The sequence below is a fragment of the Mugil cephalus genome, chromosome 20 (genome assembly GCF_022458985.1).
Source record: "Mugil cephalus isolate CIBA_MC_2020 chromosome 20, CIBA_Mcephalus_1.1, whole genome shotgun sequence".
Taxonomy (NCBI): domain Eukaryota; kingdom Metazoa; phylum Chordata; class Actinopteri; order Mugiliformes; family Mugilidae; genus Mugil; species Mugil cephalus.
In genome coordinates, this window is record NC_061789.1 from 3,395,440 (window position 1) to 3,416,273 (window position 20,834).

A 20,834-nucleotide genomic window follows, 5' to 3' on the forward strand; every position below is an offset into this window, starting at 1 on the left:
AAACAAGCACATAAAGAGTAATTTACACGGTTATTAAAAGTTTACACCACCGCTTTGACATCTCACTGATCAGCCTGTGTGGATCCAGGTGGTGGATTTCATCATGGGGTGAGTTTCTGCTGATGTTGAGAGAAAAAAGAAACAGCTGAATGCCACTGGTTAGTCCTACAGACAATCAGAGCAACAAAGTATGTGACAAAAATGCCTTAATTTGTGTTAAACATTGGCCCTTTGAAGTTGTTTTGCTCTCAGTATCTTTTACAACACGTGATGTTGGACTATTAAACACTTGGCTTGTGTGTCAGCAGTCATGTTGTTGTAAACGAATTAAACTTCACGGTGTTCAGATGGTGTGAACGACCTCGCCCAAACAATCTGACGAGCAACAATCTACTTTCCCCCACATTAAAGTTATAGGAAGGAGGAAGTTTGTCGTCTTGGCAACTATGAACTTGGCCACGGCTCCATAACAATATCGTAATCTAAATTGTTGTTTATTTGTTCAACTGGAACAGTTTCTAGTTTTACAACATGTCTGAGGACTTGATAAAAATGCAGAATGAGGTCGTTGCAATTATCGTTATTCTAAGTAAACATATCATAAAATTACAAATAAAACACCTCAAGCTTCCTGTTGCCGTGGCCAGTTGAAGATTCTTGGCCACGCCCATTTTTCTTTGCAGAACTTCTGACTGACGGAGTGTTGGGGGATTTTTTTGCGTGGGAATGTTGCCGAACACATACAAAAATATAAACTTCTACGTGGGGTTTCCCAAACTATTTTTATTTTTAATCTGTATTGTTTATTTGTTCATCCGTAACAGTTTCTAATTTTACGATGTCCATGGATTTACGCTTTTTGTTTTTCCGTCGTTAGCTAGCTAGACTGTTAGCCCGGGCAACGTCTAGGTGCCTTACATTTATGTTGCCTGTGATTACGACGTCGTGTTCTCAAAGTGTTTGGCTTTTAAGTCATTGTCATTGACCTTAAGTTGCAAAAACGCAGCTGCTAGCATCCAGGAGCATGAACAGTTTAGCTTTGTGAAATGAAAATGCGGAATGAAGTAATTGTAACTTCAAGTAATTGTGTTGTTAGGTGCCTCACACACTGGCCAGGCAAATATTTGTCGGCCACGTGTACTTTCTGTTTGCGGAACTGTTGACTGATGGAAGAGTCATATCCATAGACATGTAGAGAGTCAGAGAATAACCTGACGTCACTGGAAAGGCCACGCCCCCATTTGGGTGAAAACAAACCACTAGCTGTAAATACAAATCACCACATAATCAGTGTTTATTTTGTCTTGCTAGTATTCATCGATTGGAAAGCGGGTGAAATACTGTTAGTCAGGCAGACAACATAATGTCGTTGCAGAGCAATGATCGGCGATGTTAAATTGAAAAACAAAATAAAAAATAGGAGCCGTATGTCCATCTACCGACTGAGAAATGGGTGAACGAACCCACTCACTGGCCAGAGGCGTCATACATATGTGTCTGCCTGACTAACAGTAGCCATTTCGCCCACTTTCCAGCCGATGAATACTAGTAGCACCAAATAAACACCGATTACGTGGGGGTTTGTATTTACCGCTAGTGGTTTATTTTCACCCAAATGGGGGCGTGGCCTATTTGTTACTCTGCTCTATAGCATGTTGGGTTTTTCTTTTTTTGTCAGTGTTAGCTAGCTAAACTGTTAGCCCCTGCTACTTCGTAATCACAGTTGCTCATGATTACAACGTGGGGTCATTGACATTGACCTTAAGTTGCGAAAACACAGATGTTAGCATCCAGGAGCCAGAAAAGCTAACGGTTTAGCTTCTTGAAATATAAATACGTAACGGGGGCCTTGCAGATTTTGTTTGTTTGCTTTTTTCTTCTTCAAGTAGATGTATTGTAAAATTACAAGTGAAACTCCTCAAGCTGCCTCATGCACTCGCCAGGCGAATATCCAGTCACTTTCTTTTTGCAGAACTGTTGACTGAGGGAACGTTTGGGGGTTTTGTTGCCACAAGTGTATTAATATCAACCTATAAATACATGGGTTTTCCCAAACTATTCTTATGTTTTTTGTTTTTATTATTATTTATCTAGAGTCCTTCTGCAGAAATGCACACTAACCGATCCTGACAGAGATTAAGTTCCAGTGAAACACTAAAGGATGCCTGGTGTCAAAACTTGGTGCAGATGTGATGCGCAGACAGGATTTTAAATGCTTTTTCATTCCCAGAAATGTCGTCTGTTCATTGGAGAACCAGCCCTCGGGCTCCGGAGTCCTCCAACAAAAGAAAAATAAACGAGAAACGCTCGGATTCCCGGTATGAAGCCGTAAGTTACCCCCAATGTTTTCCTCCCTGTTTCCAGAGAAGTTGCGGTGATTTTACTGGCACGTTTGGTGAGTCATGCGTGACTCATAACGTGGGTGGGAGTGAACGCTGTGACCGTCCTGCCGTGTTGTTGTTTTTTTTGTTTTTTTTAACCATCCTTTAACTCCCAGCTCCGACACCATGCCACGGTAGTATCCGGGCAGATAACGAGTCATGTGATCGACCGTGCCTCTCCTCGTAATCGCAGAACAACCTCCTATTTACGGGAAAAGCGCCGCATACATCCCGTTAGACTGATACGGTACGCCGGTCCCTGCAGGGTCAGTATAGGAGGGGGAAAAAAAACACAGTAAAGATCGGATCAGCACGGAAATTACGGGAACTATAGCATCACAATGTCCTGCGTAAAATCACCGCTGGACCTAATCGTGCCTGAACGATTGTTCTTGGATATTCTTGGACCAAAATGCGCAACATAAGTGCTGAAAATCAGAACATTAAAGCTGCATGTTTCTAGAACTTAAAGGACCACACACACAGTTTTTATATGAAGTTCAGTTTGTTCATTATGACTTCTTGGACTCAGAAAACATAGATTTTGAAATTTAAATGCAAAAATAACCGTCTGGAGATGTAAACGTTTAGAGATGCAACTGTTCAACAAGCAGAAAAGGTCCTGAAAATCGCAAAATTAAAGCTGCATGTGTGTAGAATTTAAAGGACCGCTCTTTTTTTTCTTATTAAATGTGGTTTGTTCATTAAGACTTTTTAGGCTCAGAAAACAGATGTAACAGTAAGTCAAATAGTAATTAACAATATGCATAGAACTTAAAGGACCACACTGAGCATTTTTTTTTTATATTAAGTTCAGTCTAAAAAACGTGTATTGCATTGTGGGAAATGTCTGATGCATATTCAACACAAAATTTTGGCAACTAAGAAACCAAAATGCGCAATGTAAGTCTGAATATTAAAGCTCCATACTCGTAAAACTTAAAGGACCACACTGTGGGTTTTATACATTAAGTTCAGTTTGTACATTATGACTTTTTAGACTCAGAAAACATTGATGTTAAATGCTGAATGCAAAAATACTCATCTGGAGATGTAAACTTTTAATAGCCTAGCTTAACCGTTGGCCCAGGTGCTTTTTGTTGTTTTAAATTTAACTTGTGATCACGACATGGGAAGTCGTGTGTACAAAATGGCGTTCAGGTCTAATATCCATCTTAAGTTGTGAAAACAGAGCTGCAAGGCAAGTGATTTGACCAAGAAGCAACAGAGATTTACAGTTTAGCTAGCTAGCTGTTCACATGAAAACAGATTTATAGTTTTTCTTAGTATTCCGTGATAGCAATCGTCTAAAAGTATGATTACTTTTGGGTTTTGGACAATTTGAACTGATCATCATGGAGCTTGAAAAGTGCAGTTTTCTTCTTTACTACTTTCCTCTAAGATACATCATCTAAAAGCTGATACTCTGGTGAATAACTAAATTAATAATCTCCCTCATAAAAGAGTTTCTACTTCAGAGTTTGACTGGAAGAATCTCAGTGGATTAACATGACTGTGTTTATATAATCCGAGGAGTGGGAAGCTAGAGGTCATTAAGTTCGAATCTCTCTCTCTTTCTCTCTCTCCTCAGCTCTTAACTTTTCATCAACTCTTCCTGCTGTGTCATCATCATCATCATCATCATCATCATCATCATCATCATCATCATCCAGCTTTTCAGTAGTTGCCGTAGAAACAGTTACCATGACACCCCGTGCCCGTAAGTGATGCAAGTGATTGTTCCAGGTGCAGAAAGATGGACTGTGTGTGTGTGTGTGTGTGTGTGTGTGTGTGTGTGTGTTTGTGTGGAGTTAGTGAGAGTTTTTCGTGTAAACTGATCCAACCTCAATGAAAGACAAGAGGAATCTGGCTCTGGGCCTTTTTTTTTTTTTTTTTTTTTTCCACTGTCACCTTTTATGAGTCGTTCCCACATGAAGCGGGATGATGTCCTAGTATGAAGTTAGACAAATGTTTGTGATTGGAGTTTAGATAATAGCTTTATCTTCGTCAGTTTTATTTCCAGCGCCTCTATCTGCACTGCGAATGTGAAATTAAAGACTTTTCCACTACGTGTTTGGTTTGTTCCATTTTTGGATCAAACACGTTTGGAGGGAGTTGGACTTTCCCACCAGAGAGTGAAGCGAAGCTTTCATTTCCATTGCAGATTCTGATCTTTGCTGGATTTACTACTGTTACATAAAAATGCAAGAACACTGCTCACAATGTTTCGGGAATCTTAACTGCACAACCACGATATCAGCAGCAATCAGTCATCAGTGACATTCTGAGGAATAGATTCTTTTTCTTTTTTGGCAGAGTTGGATGAGAAGATTCATTCCACTGTGATTTCAGTGCATTGAATACATGATATTAAGAAGTATCATCACCATTAAACATCACTAATTGGGAGCTGAAACCCTGGGCTTTTTTGTCTGTGGGCTACTTCATTGGAGAAACCAGGAATACAAAAAAAAAAGACAAAAACACATGTAAATTTTGACGTAATTAAAAAGTTTACCTCTTTAATTTAATAAATGTTCATTTTGATGTGTAAATGTTCATGAAAACGTATTTAAAGCAGCAGTGTTTCCTCTGAAGATTCACAATAACTTGTGTGCAAATATTTCTAACATCAGAAGTTAAATCTAAATCTAAATCTTTTATCACTTCAAAATTATAACAATGAAGAAAAAATTAAGTATCTCATTGACTTCCATCCATGAATGCAATTAGTTTCTTTTAATCATTGACTATTTTACTTTAACTTTTCAATGATGATAGCAAGAATATACATATTTTTTTACATAAAGGTGTAAATTTGAATGTAGTTAAAACTTTTAGACTAAAATAAATATATAATTAACCATGTTAAAATGCCTCTTACATATAATTGAATTTATTTCTAATGTGTAAATGTTAGCAAACTTCCCTTTTAAAGCTGCTGCGTATCCCCTGTGAATCCATAGTAACCTCGTGTTATATTCCCATCAAAAAAAAAACTGTCTCTCATTGACTTCAACACAAATATTTGACTATTTCTTGAAGCTGTCATGAATCGATAAAGGTTTTACGCATTATTCATTTAAAAAAAAGGAATTTGAATGTAAAAAAAAAGGATAATCTAGAAAACAAACACAAGTCAATCATGTTAAAGTATTGTGAGGATGAAAAAAATGACGACTCCCATTGACTTGACATCCATTCATGAATGGAATCAATTTCCTTTAACAGTAGTTTAACATTATAGATGGATCTATAAATATAAATATATATAAATGTATAAATGTTAATAAACCTCCTCTGTAGATCCACAGTAACCTTGTGGTGTTGACCCTCCTCTTCTGTCCCTCTTCTGCACTCTGCTCCAATTTGCGTGCGCGGCCTCGCGGGCACGAGCGCGCACGCTGGGGGCTCGTCCCCCTACGCAATGGAAAGGGGGCGCGCCCGACTTAAAGCAGCGCGCCGCTGTCCAGTGTTGATGTGTCGCAGATTTTAAAAAGAGTTTGGATCCTCGGAGCAGGGCAGAAGTGTTGACAGAGACCGGAGAGGAGCCTCGGAGGACGCGCCGCCTCTGCGTTTACACCATCGCCGGGAAATTTTTCACAATTTAATTTTTATTTCTGCACTTCGCGTTTGAAGAAACAGTTTATTTCGTCCTGCTCGGAGCGAAGGAAGGAAGGTGCGCGGAGATGGAGCTGTCATCTATAGGAGACCAAGTGTTTGCAGTTGAGTCAATAACAAAGAAGAGAGTGAGGAAGGTGAGAACATTTTATTCCACTTCATGTAACTTACGTGACTTTATTCCCCCGTAGTGGAGGCATGCACGATAGGAGAAAAAACTAGGGCACGCACTTCACTTCTAGTTTTATATACTATATGTGTAATATTTTAATGCAACTGCGCCAAAGTTTTGCTGCTCAGCCTTTCTGCGGTTGTTGCTGCGGCATTAACGTGTTTTTGAAGGGGACCTACGCAGCTGTAGTAAGAAAATTTTTCTTTTTTTAAAAAAAGGAAGGGGGTGTGTATCCTGGAAGCGGGTGTGCGCGAACAGCGTGCGGGGAGCTGCGCACTTGATCTCAGCGGAAACTGCTGCGTAATGTCGCCGAGTCGCTGGTTGACAGCGACACGCGAAACGCATTCAACGCACAATGTGGATAAAACCCAAAGAAATGCGTCACCGATTTATTTCGTGCGTTTATTTATTTATTTATTTATTTGTTCATTTGTGTATAAAATGTAAATAAAACACATTTGCAGAATTGCAGAATGTTTTACTTTCATTCACGCTAAAAATAAAAATAAATAAATAAAATTTGAATAATGACAATAATAAAAAAAACAAACGTTGCGCAACCCCACGTTGTTTACATGTTCTCGCGTGGCCCCACCTATCCAGTGTTCTGTTCTAGAACGTGCGCGAACGTCGTGGGCAGGAGACCGGCTCGTGCTGCCATGTGCGAGAGAGAGAGAGATTGACGTCACCAGAAATGTCCATGACCCCCCCCTCTCTCCTCCCCTTCCACGATTTAAAGTGACAGTCACCCCTTTTTTTATTTTTATATTTCACTGGATTTAAAGGGCCGGTGCTGTAAATGTTAACGAGTGAACGAAAAATCGGACGTTTGCTCTGGATCTCCACCTAAAAACGATGCAAAAAGTAAATTAGCAAAAGGGCGAAAGTGTCAAGAAAGCGAGTTTTAATTTCTACTGGATTTAAAGGGCCAGTTGTGTTAAAGCCACTTTGAGTGGATTTCAACGTAAAGAAATTGGCGAAAAATAAAGTAGCTAAAAAATAAATAAGCTAACAAGTAACTGAGCTGGTCAACAATGTTGAGTTAAATTGATTGATTGTTTTACTGGATTTAAAGGGCTGCTGGTGTAAATGCGTGGGAAGCTAAACGACAATGTTTACAGTTAATTTTATTGTATAAATGTATAAATATAAATAGTTTTAGTGCTGTTACCGTATGAGGGGAAAACGCGCCATTTTAAAGTGACATTCACACCTTTTTTTATTTTTTACTGGATTTAAAGGGCCGCTGGTGTAAATGCGTGGAAACGAAAAACTTTGAGTTTATTCATGAAAAATCTAATGTTTGCACTGGATTTCAACATAAATACTTATAAATGAATGAGCTGAATGGTCAACAACCAATTAAGTTGGTCGACTACGTTTACAGTTAAATTGATTGTATAAATGTCTAATAAAAAGGTACCTCTTTTTATGTTTCACTGGATCTAACTGGCTGCTTGTCTCCCTCCCCTCCCTTCCCCTCCCCTCCCCTCCCCCCTACTCCCGTCAGGGTAATGTGGAGTACCTTCTCAAATGGCAAGGATGGTCCCCGAAGTGAGTAATCCTTGAGTCACCAATGCACTGACATCATCACTTCATTACATGCATACGTTTAATACCCGAGCAGCGTCTGGACACGAGGACTTGAATGTGTTTGTGTTTGCAGGTACAGCACTTGGGAACCAGAGGACAATATTTTAGACCCTCGTCTGGTTCTGGCCTACGAAGAGAAGTAAGAAAAATCCCTTTTATTCTAGTGGAGTACATATTTATATATATATATATATATAAATGAGAAAGGTGAATGGACTTGTGGGGGTTTTGCGTTTCACTGAATCACCTAAAGTATGCTACAAACTGTTGCTTTGTGAGTGTAAATGTGTAATAAAAAGTAGTTTCCCCTTCGTCATGTTGTCTCTAACGTCTTCTTTGTGTCTCTCAGTCAGGAGAAGATCCGAGCACTGGCCTATCGCAGGAAAGGTCTCAGACCCAGGAGGCTCGTTCTGCGGGTAACAACAACCTACAACTCTTTCTACTATTAGTACTGACATACTTCAGCCATTAAAGGCTCACTCCAGTTACTTTTTATGTCAAAATCTGTGCTAAATTTGGTGAACTTCATGTGTAGAATTGGAGGAATGCACATTTTAGTTATGCGTAATGATGCCTTTTTGTTTATGAACAAACATATCTAATAAAACTTGACAGTTTAGTGTTAATCTGAGATGGTGAGTGTGTTTAAAAAAGAAAAACCTCAACATGTTACCATGGTAATTATGTTAATACGCTGCTATCAGCCGTGCAGCCTCACAGAGCTGCTAACGTGGCCGTAGCCTCTTTCACAATAAATGTGGCTCGGAGGGAAAAGTTCAGGCCACTTGCAATGTACTCGTTAGTCTGACGAACTCGTTTGGTATTTTTAATTAACTCTTGTCACAAAGCTAATGCCCTTACTTTGTGTTTGCAGTGGAATAAAGTGGTCAAAACACACACTGACAACAACATCGTAGTGATATTTTAAACTCTTGGCCTCATTGGACTGAGTAATAAATAATAACTCAGAATCTATGGGGTTTATTTGTAGAGGTTTTGTGTCCTTTTAAAGGGGCAGAGGTGCAGGTGTAGTGCACCAATATGTTAGAAATGTTCCAGTATTTTATGTCAGACTGTCACAACATAAGAAAAACTAATATTGGTTACATATTGTAACCCTGGGTTCTGTGAGTACATATCTTAGTACGGTGCCATAAGGTGAGAGTGAGTTGTCTAATCATATATATACAATCTCATCGGCTCTTATTTTACTGTTTTTTATATTTGTACTACTTTGGCCAGGAGCTACCACCCAAAATTTCATTACATACACACATAATGACAATAAATTAATCTTCAATGTTGGATAAATCCTAGCATCACATTTATTTAAGAGATTGTGTGGTACCTACACATGTAGCATAGCCTCTTAGCATGCTAACCATCTAGCCTGATACATGGTGGCCTCTTCTGAAAGTGGTTCTCAAAGTTTTTAGATGCATTACATGTTTTTTGACCTTCTCCTACCTTTTTTTTTTTGTCCCAGAACATCTTCGCCATGGACCTCCGCAGCGCCCACAAGGTGACGGAGAAGCCCCCGCCTCGCCTCCGCCTCTCCCTCACCAGATCCATGAGCACCGACGTGGACCAGGTGGACCGTGGCAGCATGTACCGCCGCCAGGCCCGGAGGAGGATCAGGCAGAGGGTGGCGGCCAAGAGGCGGCAAGAGGCGGTGACCTCCAACAAACCCCTCCATCCGCAGAGGAAGAAGATGGAGTCCATGGAGGAGGACTGGGGCGGCACCAGCGAAGAAGACAAGCAGTCTGAAAGCACCACCGAGGAGAGATGTGGAGACAGTATATACGGTTGGTTTATTATAAGGTTTATTATAAGGTTTAAAAGTTTTTTTTTTTTTTGTAAATATGTTTAATTTGCTTCTCAAAAAGTTTCTTCCCACAAGGATGGAAGCTACTGAACACGTATATGTCACATCAAATTATGCAAAATACATACAAGTGCATTATGCATCAAATACATTGATACAACAGACTCGACATTATCAAGAGGTTCCTTTATGACCTTTAACATTTTAACCCTCCTATTATTTATCTTTGGAGTCAATTTGACCCCAAATATCTAAATATTAGGGCTGGGGAAAAAATATCGATATGGCAGGATATCGCGATACTTTTTCTTCTGATACATTATTAATTTTGAATGTCTTAAATAAGAAAACAAAGAAACAAACAAAAAATTGGAAATTTTTAAAGCTGCATTTAAAATTTCTCCGTGAAGAATATTGTAATATATCGCGATATTATAATATCACAATGACTAGTGACTCAAGTATCGCGATACGTATTGTATCGTGACACTGGGGCCCAACATGATACATGTTACTATTCTTGATAATAGTTTTTCATATCAAATGTTATAGGTAACAAGATTATGTACTTAGACTTCATATAAAGCCACTTAAAGACGTGTCTTTTCATTTTAAGGCCAATCAGTGAGATTTTGTGGTGATTTCTCTGGAATCTAACATGTATTCAGGATGGAAACCTGACACATAAACTCGGGGTCATTGCCGGATTGCAGTGATAAAAAGTGTAATAGGAGGGTTAAAAATGAACCTCTTGTCTTTAAGGTCCGTCTGAGTGCAGCTCACCTCCGTTGCTGGAGCGACAGGACTTGGAGATGAAGGAGGAGGAGGAGGAGGAGGAGGAGAAGGTGGATGACGACTTGATGCCGGGAAGCGCAGCAACGTGGATGGACGGACCGGATGACGACACAAGACGGGAACAGACATTTGACCAGTCGAGGGATGGCAGCGGCTCGGCGTCTGAGACCGGGCCGGGGGATGCGGTTTCCGTGGGCGACAGGTCAGACTGGGGCGGCGAGGAAGAGGGCGAGGAGGCGGAGCTTCCCAGAGCAGAAAAGAGCGTCTTTTATCCGAGAAGCAACGCGACTTCTGTGATAGTGAGCGTCAAGGGGAGCGGCGAGGCGGTTGCCGAGGACGACAACGCCGTCTGCTCCACTGATGCTGACACTCACAGTGTTACCACGACGACACTGGGCAGTCAGACTCCTCCTCCTCCTCTTCCAGCTGCAGGAAAGCATCGTCCCGGGGAGGTGATTGTTACGAATGTGACTATAAACTCCCTGACGGTGACGATTCAAGAAGCCACGGTGGCCGAAGGCTTCTTTAAAGGATACTGAAGTAACAGCAATTATCCACAAACAAAAAAAAAAAAAAACAAGATGAACAAGTCCAGTTGTCCCTGCTTCATCTTGGTTTTTTTTTGTGGATGAACCATGACGTGGATGACGAGAAGCTTCACAGACACCATGATTAGACTCTCCGCTCATTTTGTACATGTAAATAGTCGTGTATGTAAGATAAATTCCACATGTTTACAAAGCTACTCATTTCCTACCGGGTTCAGTGAAGACATTATTGTCTTTGCATTCAAAAAAAAAAACAACAAAAAAAAGTGGCTCGTTTATTCAAAGGAAAAAGGATCCAAGGCCCCGTTCACACCTTCCTTTAACATCCGACCTGAGAGATCTGATCACAAGTGTCCAGGTTCAAGTACAAACTTTTTCACATCTAGAAAAGTGATTCCTTTGGTCCTGGGTCCCATTAAAGAGTTTAACTCATTCATTTATCCACCATTAGAAATAAATAATCATTAGTAATGAGCCTTTTAAAATATTCTCTCCTTGTAGCTGTTAACTAACTAAATCATAAATAAATGTAAACTAGATTTAGATTATTTAATGAGCAAAGTGAGCATAGTGTCTTTATTGACCCCTTCAGTTTGTAAACAGTGTGATGTATTTTTGAGGGGCGGAGCTTAGCTGGAGGCAAAACATCTAATACACTAACACCAATTACTGTATTTCAATGGACCTTTTTTAGCGAGAATGGACGAGTTAAACTCATATTTCAGAGAACATAATAATAAACTCACTCCCTGAGATATTTTAACACTTTTCTTTTTTATTGTACTCTCACTCTCACTCACTGGTCTTCCTTTATCAAGTGAAGCCTCTCCGACGAAGATATTACAATAAGTAAGTGTGGAGGGGGACGTAGCAAACGCAACTTCTGCTTGGACACCCCTGAAACACACAACTAATGTTGAGTTGGCTAGTAGGTTAGCATTAGCATTAACATGTAACAAGAATCCCCTGAATAATTATTAACTTAATGTAATTTCAGTCAAAATTTAGTCAAATCCATAATGTTTTCCGGGCTGAAACTGATGATGTAAAAACATATTAATGTTTTCCGACATGAAATGTTTGCATTGTTTATTGTCTCACTTCAATCCTTTCTGCTAATTGCCAAAGCCAAATTAAAGTTGTCTTTAACTGGCAGTGGCTGGTATGTGATAAAACTTCAAGGTAGTATTTTTGATTTTTCGACATTTTCATGGTTGAAAGTGACTGTTCGCCTCCAACTTCCCTCCGTTTTGCCTCCAGCTGATGTTGGTAGGTCATGAATGGGTCTATTTACCAGAGATCTCTGCGTCAAACAGCTCAGTTTATGGAAGTTTTCAGTGTTCAAAAAATGTTAAGCATTGTCTCTAAAATAACTAACGTCACACTAGAGAACAGTCAGTAAATAATAACTTCCGATGTGTGTGATTTTTAGTGACTTGGCCGACCGGTTGTGATCAGATATTTGAGGTTGGATGTTAATTCCAGGTCCGACCGGAGCCTCAGTAGCAGGTTTCATTCCTAAGAGACGATGTTGAGACCTCAAATAATTCGATGCAGCTACTTTCTTTCCAGTTCTCTCCAGTGCTTTCCAGACAGACGTCGGTCTCAAACTCAAACCTGTTCTCGGGGCTCGTTTTCAGTCGCTCCTCTTTCTTACTGATAACATTTTGTAAAGATGTTTTTTTTTGTTGTTGCTGTTGTATTTCTATATCCTTTTTTTTTTTTTTTTTGTGCCTCTAGTGTTTGCACAGAGCGAACCGCATGCTACATCAGTCGTTGCCTCTCGTACACAAAGCCCCGTCCTTCGCTTTGTTCTAGTGGTTTATTTCTGTCACAAAAGAAATGAATCAAAAAAAAAAAGAATTAATGCCTGCCGCTTTTTAGATGAACTTCTGCATTTCAAGGATGCACAAAAGAGACGTGTTTGCTGCTGTCTGTCTGTCCGTCCTGTAACTTTTCAAGTATGAAACGCTACCTGGTTCTATTTTTGTATTACCATCTGATAACTGATAAGAGCAGATATCAGCTTGTTCTTGTCCACTGTGTAGGTACGTCGGGTCGGACCGTAGTGAGCTCTTATTTATTGCATGTCACATGTATAAGCTAAAATAACCTACGTCACTCAATGTGTCGCACTCTGACCAAGTCTTCTCTCTGAAAACCCGTTTTTATTTTGACTGTATTTCCAATAAATATGTACTAAAAATAAAATAAAAAGCGAAGCCTCTGGGAGTGTCTTTACAGCGGAGAGCAACATGAAAGATCAAAGATTAGAGTCAAGACTTAGAAATCATATCAGAGTTTATCTATAGTGTCACTTAAAAACCTCTCAGACTATTAGGGAAGGAAGGAAAGATGGAAAGAATGAAAGAGGGAAGGAAGGAATGAGGGAATGGAAGTAGGGAGAAAAGAAAGATGGAAGAAAGGAATGAAAGAAGGAAAGAAAGTAGGAAGGAATGAAATAAGGATAAGAAGGGGGAAGGGAACGAAAGAAGGAAGGAAGGAATGAGGGAATCAAAGAAGGAAGGAAAGAAAGGGAATGAAATAGGAAAGAGTGGGAAGGAATTTAATAAGGAAAGAAGGGAGGGAGGGAAGAAGGAAAGAATGATGGAAGAAAGGAATGGAAGAAGAAATTAATTGACAAAAGAAGGAAGAAGGGAATGAAAGACTGAAAGAAAGACAGAGGGAATGAAAGAAGGAAGGAGTGAATCAAAGAAGTAATGAAGGAAGAATGAAAGAAGGAAGGAGGGAGTTTGCTCTGGTGCAACTAGGGGATGAAAGAAGGAAAGATGGAAGGAAGGAAAGAAACAAACGAACAAACAAAAGGAAAGGAGGGAATGAAAGAAGGAAAGGAAGAAAGACTGAATGAAAGACTGAAAGAAAGATGAAGGGAATGAAGGAATGAGGGAATCAAGGAAGGAAGCAAGACAAGTGGTTCTAACAGAACAGCTAAAGAAGAACAGACACTGGGAACAAGGATTCACTGACTTTAAAACTCACAGATACGAACAAATGATTGATTTTCTTGATTAAATAAATATACTAGGATACTATTCCTATTCATTTGTTTGGCTTCTGTTTGTCTACTTTAAGGAGAGGTTTCTACACATTTTCCTTTTTTATACCTTGAATACTGATGTTACCGTTTGTCGCCACTAGATGTCGCATCGCTCTCAGTAAAGACGCATGAGTACGTTTCACTCGTGATGTTTGCAGCAGTGGTGTAGTATAATACTAAATAGTTTTCAACAAGGCTGAAAATCTTAAAGAGATTTATGGGAAAAAGGTGGAAGGAAGAAGCATTTATCTGTCGTGTTATATTCTCCTACACTGGGACCTAATTTACCTCTCTAATAAAACACTTTTATTCTCATTGACCAATTGAGGCAGAATCAAAAGTAAACTCTCTTCTTTTCTTCTCAATTACTGTTCGGTTTGCGTTAGATTTCAACCAAAAAAATCTTATTTCTAATGACACAGTTTTATAGAGATTAGATTCTATGATTAAGTCTATAGCTGTGACGCTCCACTCTGTGGCTATTATCACTAAAAGTCTATTTTCATTTATCTTTTAGGATCAATGGAATGAAGCCTCGGAGTTTCTGTCTATTCCTTGTTATCAGTTCCTTTGAGAACCACTCCTAATCTAAGACTCCTTGCTGTTCATGTTTAGGCTAAACTCTCTGAGAGGATTCCCAGAACCGTCAGGAATAGAGGGAATGCACGTGACGTCACAGCCAGTGGAGTCTCCATGGTTACGGCCACTGAGCGGCAAAAAGTGACAGTTAAACATGGAGATTAGCAGCATTAGTTTGAATCATAAGCTTTAATACCGTATAAATTTAATAATAATAATAATAAAAAAAAATGTTAAGGGCTGTTGTGTGATTGACTGAACCAACAGATAAGAAAATAAGTCAGAGATATATTTTTACAGATATCTGCCAAAGAAAAAGGAAGTAAATGTATCGCTGCCTTAGAAGAAACAACTGGAATCCAGACACAGAAACCTGGTGTTGTGGTTCACATTAAATGTCAGGTAATATTAATTTATGCTGTATTCGTTGATGAAGTCATACCTTAAATTCCTTCTTACGTTACGTTCTGCAGGGCTGTCAGATACGTTTGTCCACGTTGTTGTTTTGGCAGTTAGTCGACACTATTTCAGTTCCAACAATAAATGACAATAAAACGGAATATTTGTGATAACTCCTCGCCATCCTTTTAACACTACAGTACTGTTTGGCTAACGTTACTTCTCAGTAAAGCTCTTAGCGTTAGCATCTTTTATTCAGCTATTTAGCATAACTGAAATGACCTAAAACTAACTGAAACTGAGGCTAATCCACTTTTCTAAATCCATACTAGTTCATACGGATCATTGTCGAGTACAATTGTTCTTAATTTGATCTGATAATCCACATTTTTCCCGGTCTCTCTGTGCATTTACGGACACATTTCACCGTTTCTGCCTCTCAAGGGGCGTGGCCCGGTACGGAAGTGACGTCATATTTACCTGTAGTTGAAGGAGGTCTCTCATTTCAGCTTTATTTTTCAGCGTTTCAGCCAGTAACGCGTTACTCTAATCTGACCACTTTTTCCAGTAATGAGTAATCTGACTCGTTACTATTTCCAAACCAGTAATCAGATTAAAGTTACTTGTCCAAATCAACTGGGCGTTGAAAAAAATAGGTACAAAAAATAGATTTCACTGTACATTGTACAGTGACACAAACGAGCATATAAATTCCCTTTAAGTTCTGATTAAATTGTTGACGTCCATTTGTGAATTCATATTTGAAAGGTTATGACTATGACTCTAATGAATTTAACGCTCGGTTCTGCTCTGCAGCGGAAGGATGCTACATCCATTGCCATGGTGACGAGTCCAAGACGAAGGACGACAGGACGTGTGGGACAAAAAGAAGCAGCCACATCCAGGACACGTGACTATTATTGGTAATTTTCATTTTATTATAAAAAAACAAAACAAAAAAAAAAAACAAAAACAGTATTTGAGTCCACAGTTTCCTTTGTACAGTAAAAAATATTAAATTAAACTCCCAAAGTTCTTAAAGATAAAGAGGATGGAGTTTGTGGTAAGGACGCGGGGAGGGGGGGTATTTAAAGTCCAAAGGGAAGCAGCAAAAAGGGGACGAGGCAGAAAGAGACGCCTTCTTTCGCCTCATTTCTGTGCAACACAGTTCATTTGGATCGACATCCTCTGTTTTACGGCAAACAGCAGAATCCTAGAAAACACTAAAAGGAGCCCCCACCCCATCCCACCCCCCCCCAAAAAAACATTTTATTTGTACTATCATATCATCCCCAGCCCCATGTACTCAAAAATGTTACAGGCACACAGGTATGCACCGCCCCTCCCCACGCCTCCACGTCAAGTGTCTTTTTAAAGGAAGGAGGGCGCACACATTCGAGGGAGAGGGCTCGCATGTTCGCCAGCAGAGAGAGAAAGAGGGAGGGTCTCAACCCCCCCTCCAAAAAACAAACAAAAAAAAAACTCGGATAAAATACTCGACGTCGTCTCCGCCTGCAAAGAGACGACCTCAAGATCTAAAGTGAAAGAAACATCTTCCCCTCCGTCTCTTAACAGTCTTTAACAAAAATATATTTCTATTACGAATTGTAGCAGTCTCAGGGTACAGAATACACCCCCCACCCCACAAGGAGAAAAAAAAAACAATAAATAAAGCATTTAAAAACAGAAAAAGGAAGATATGCATGAAAAATAATAATCACAGACTGGATGTTGTGAAAAAAAAAAAAACCTTTGCATTAAATCGTTCTTTAATTTTAACCGCGTTTAAAATCTTAAAAACACTCATTTTAAAAAAAAAAAAGAAAAAAGGCAAGTACTTCTTATTTAATCCCCGAAAATATCATACTCTGTAAGAGGTGGCGCTGGGGTGAGGGTGGAGGGTGGTGGTGGCGGGTCTCTTTGTCCACAATTGGCAAAAAATAAAAAATAATAATAATAATATATATTAACAGCAATAACTTACAATTCATTTATTCTAATTCATTTAAACGACTGCTTCTTGATTTATTGTTCATCTCCCATAGGAAGTTCAGTTCAATGCATCTTTATTGAGAACATTTTAAATAACATTTAATAATAGTATAAAAAGGAAAAGAAAGGCTAAGTAATAACAATAACACTGTCCTGGGTGAGTGCAGTTTGTGCGAAAGAATCACCGACACTTTAAAAAACAAAAAGAAGAAGAAGTCGTTCTAGATGATGTGATCTAAAGCGTTGTGATTCATGTTCTGCCCCATCGGGTCCTGACTGTTGCCCCCCGGCCCGTGTAGACCCGCCATGCCGCTCAGCTGAGACAGCATGGCGCTCTGGTCCGATCCAAACTGCTCCATCTGCTGACTCGTCGTCTGTTGCTGCTGCTGCTGTTGTTGTTGTTGTGGAGGAGGGACCACCATTCCCGGGTGGTGCTGGTTCAGATGACCCGGGTGCGGAGAACCTGTCTGCATCTGTGGCGAGATGTGGTGGGGGGACGGCTGGGGCTGCATGCGGGGGGACGGGCTGGAGTGTGGAGGCTGCGACTGAGGCCTCGGCGACGGCTGCGGGGATCGAACCTGGTTAGCCAGCGACGTGGGCATGGCCTGGCCCTGCAGGTGCGGGTGGGGGGACGGGGCCATCTGCTGGGGCTGCTGAGGGCTCATGGGGTTACTGTGTTGGGCCGGGGACCCTCCAGGGCCTAGATGCTGCTGCTGCTGATGGAGGAGCCTCTGGTGGAGAGCCTGCTGGAGCAGAGCCTGAGATGAAGATGGGGGGCCACTTTGATTGGGTTGAGGGCCCTGAGGTGGCTGCTGGGGGCCTCCTACGGCCCCTCCGCCTGGCCCCACGTCCCCCCCCATTGAGTTCTGCTGCTGCTGCTGCTGCTGCATCTGGAGGTGGTGCTGGTGCTGGAGCCTCTGTTGGAGCACAGCTGTGGCCTGCTGCTGGGCCACTGATCCTGGATAACCTTGCCCCTGCTGGACTGGGGGGCCACCGGGTTGCTGGGGGCCAAGGGGTGGACCCCCAGGTGGACCCTGTCCCACTGTAGGAGGCTGCATCCCAGGTTGTCCCATGAATCCTTGCCCCTGTGGAGGCTGAGGTTGCTGGAACTGACCGTGATTCACTCCCATCTGTTGTTGTTGTTGCTGTTGCTGTTGTTGTTGTTGTTGCTGCTGCTGAAGATGTCGTCTCATGAGCAACTCTCTAAACTGGGGTCCGTTCAGATTCCCCATCTGTGGCCCCTGGCCCTGCATCCCTCTTCCTACTCCTTGCTGCTGCTGCTGCTGCTGCTGCAAACCACTGAGCATTGGCCTCTGTTGTTGCTGTTGTTGTAGCTGCTGTTGTTGTTGTAGCTGCTGTTGTTGTTGTTGTTGTAGTTGTTGTTGTTGTTGTTGCTGCTGCTGCTGCTGAACCTGCTGTAGCTGAGCCATAGTGGTGATGTTCACATTCGTACCTCCCTGACCCCCCATGTGCATCCCCGGCTGTCCGGGCCCAGCAGGGTTCATGTTCACCTGAGGGCCACCTCCTGCAACCACATTCCCAACAGGACCCCCCGTGGGACCGGGTCCTCCTGGTCCACCAGGGCCCCCCTGCCCGCCTTTGTATTTTGAGGCCCTCTGCTTGATGAAAGCCGCCATGAGCTGCGGGTTTGACCTCAAGATGTTGAGGACTTGTTGCTGCTGGAGAGGTGAGCTCGGTGAACGGAGAGTCCGTAGCAGATCTTGGAGCGCTGCCTGGGGAATGTTCCCACCAGCGGCACCAACACCTGGAACACCAGCAGCTCCAGGAATAGGTCCACCTGGGACCCCACCACCAGCACCCTGCTGCTGCTGCTGCTGTTGTACCATATTCATCAAGGCAGCATGGCCCTGAACTTGTTGTTGCTGCTGCTGCTGTTGTTGTTGTTGCTGCTGCTGCTGCTGATGATGTTGAGCTGCCATCATGGCCGGGTGGCCCATCTGGTTCACCATCGCTTGTCTCTGCTGTGGTGGCATCCCCTGTCCGGTCCACTGCTGCTGTTGCGGGTTCTGGAGCGGAGCACCCATCCTCTGCTGCTGATGCTGCACCTGAGGAGGGAGCTGGCCCTGTGGTAGATTGCCTTGTTGAGGCGGCTGCTGCTGCTGCTGTGGCTGCATTGGACCACCAGGGCCGACCATCATCCCCGGAGGAGCGCCCTGCTGTTGATCCATGTGGGCCCGAGCTGCAGCCACCGCCTGGTTCTGCTGAGCCATGCCCTGTGGTCCGACCATCCCTACCGGCCCTGGGTGTCCCATACCCATCTGCTGACCTTGACCCTGTTGGTGATGAGAAGGCATGAGGCCTGCTGCCTGGGCGGCTTGTCTCTGTAGGGCCATCTTCCTCTGGGCGTCGGCCACCTGCTGAATCTTCATCGCTATTTCTACTGCTGCCGGTGGCGGGCCAGACGAGGGCTGCTGCTGTTGTTGTTGCTGCTGCTGCTGCTGTGGAAGGGAAGGTTGACCCTGCTGCTGGTTGTGAGGTTGCTGGGGCCCCACATTCCCAGCCATGACACCCCCACCAGGCTGCTGATGGGGAGGTGTTGCAGAGCCGAGCACTGGTTTACCCTGGGACGGGTGCATCGGGGAGGACGCCTGTTGTCTGCCAGCGTACGGAGGCAAGTTGTTGGGGTGTTGTTGCTGAGGGTTGGGCCCTGCTCCACCTTGTTGCTGCTGCTGCTGCTGATGATGTTGCGGAGAGTTCATCATCCCCCCTCCGCCACCTCCACCACCTGCCATCTGCTGGAACTGGTGATGAAGGGCATGTTGAGGAGGGATTCCTACTTGTTGTTGCTGCTGCTGCTGCTGCTGCTGTTGCTGCTGCTGTTGCATTTGCTGTTGCTGTTGCTGCATTTGCTGCATTTGCTGCAGCTGCTGAACTGTAGGTCCAGGACCCATTCCCTGCTGTTGGACTTGAGGCATGCTCTGAGTTGGAGTCTGGGGAGTTGGGGGTTGGGTCCCAACTGATGTCGGGGTACTGGGTGCCGTGTTGCCGTTGTTTCCAGGTGATGGAAGTCCAACAACAGGTCCTCCTGGCGGCCCTCCGGCTGGCTGCCCAACCCTCTGCATGCTGGCCATCCTCCTCCTCAGCATTTGGGCTTGTTGGAGTCTGTGCTGCAGCTGCTGCTGCCGGAGCTTTTGCTTGATGTTGAGACAGAACGGGACGGGGCACTTGTTCTCCTGGCAGTGCTTGGCGTGGTAGCAGCACAGAGCGATGAGCTGCTTGCAGATGGGGCAGCCGCCGTTCGTCTTGCGCTTGCAACCCTTCGTGTGCTGGACGACGCGCTTCATCTTCTGGCAGGATGGCAGGGAGCAGTTGGCGTTTCGACACTGGCACGCGTGGACCAGCGACTGGATGCAGCGCTGGATGCTGAGGCGCCGTGAGTCCCCGGGGCTCTGGGTGGCAGCTGCCGCTTGGTTGTTGCTATCGTCGTCCAGCCCAAGTCCCAGTTTGTCCATCTTGTGCTCGTGGCGTTTAGTGTTGTAGCAGGTGATGCACAAGTCGTAGTCCTGGAGAAGGAAGAGGAATGGGAACATTAATATGAATCTATGGGATTAAGCATCTAAACATCTGGTCCATGATTGTCCCCCAACTAGTTTGTACTTGTCACTTGTACCAACCAGCAACATGCCCTGAACCAGCTGTTCAACTAATGAGGCTTTAAACAGAATCTTACTGGTTCCTCAGGGCACATTCACACTAGGTAATCATGCCGTGGCCAAGCACATTTACCCCCTAAAGTCCAGAATCTATGGCTTATGTGAGTGCAACTGTACCGTGCTTGAGTATGGTACAGTTGAAAGAGGCGTACTTGAAGCACGGTACATTTGGTTGCTTCTCGCACGTTGCTTGTGTG

General features: G+C 42.8%; 2 protein-coding genes across 7 annotated transcripts in view; one reads left to right on the top strand and one right to left on the bottom strand.

The window, feature by feature from the left end:
• Nucleotides 1–5,828: 5,828 nt before the first annotated feature.
• cbx7a (chromobox homolog 7a) lies at nt 5,829–13,162 on the top strand. The gene is made up of 6 exons (XM_047572498.1): nt 5,829–6,139; nt 7,685–7,728; nt 7,841–7,906; nt 8,117–8,183; nt 9,254–9,572; nt 10,355–13,162. The coding sequence occupies exons 1-6, from the start codon at nt 6,071–6,073 to the stop codon at nt 10,924–10,926; spliced, it is 1,137 nt and encodes a 378-aa protein (XP_047428454.1). The 5' UTR covers nt 5,829–6,070; the 3' UTR covers nt 10,927–13,162.
• Nucleotides 13,163–15,886: 2,724 nt separating this feature from the next.
• The window catches only part of ep300b (E1A binding protein p300 b), a 35,248-nt gene continuing 30,300 nt past the window's right edge, over nt 15,887–20,834 (bottom strand). For all 6 annotated transcript variants that reach the window (XM_047571164.1, XM_047571165.1, XM_047571167.1 and 3 more), the window contains exon 30: nt 15,887–20,487. In XM_047571164.1, coding sequence (XP_047427120.1) covers nt 17,185–20,487 — 3,303 coding nt within the window. In that variant the 3' untranslated portion in view covers nt 15,887–17,184. The remainder of the gene's footprint in view (nt 20,488–20,834) is intronic.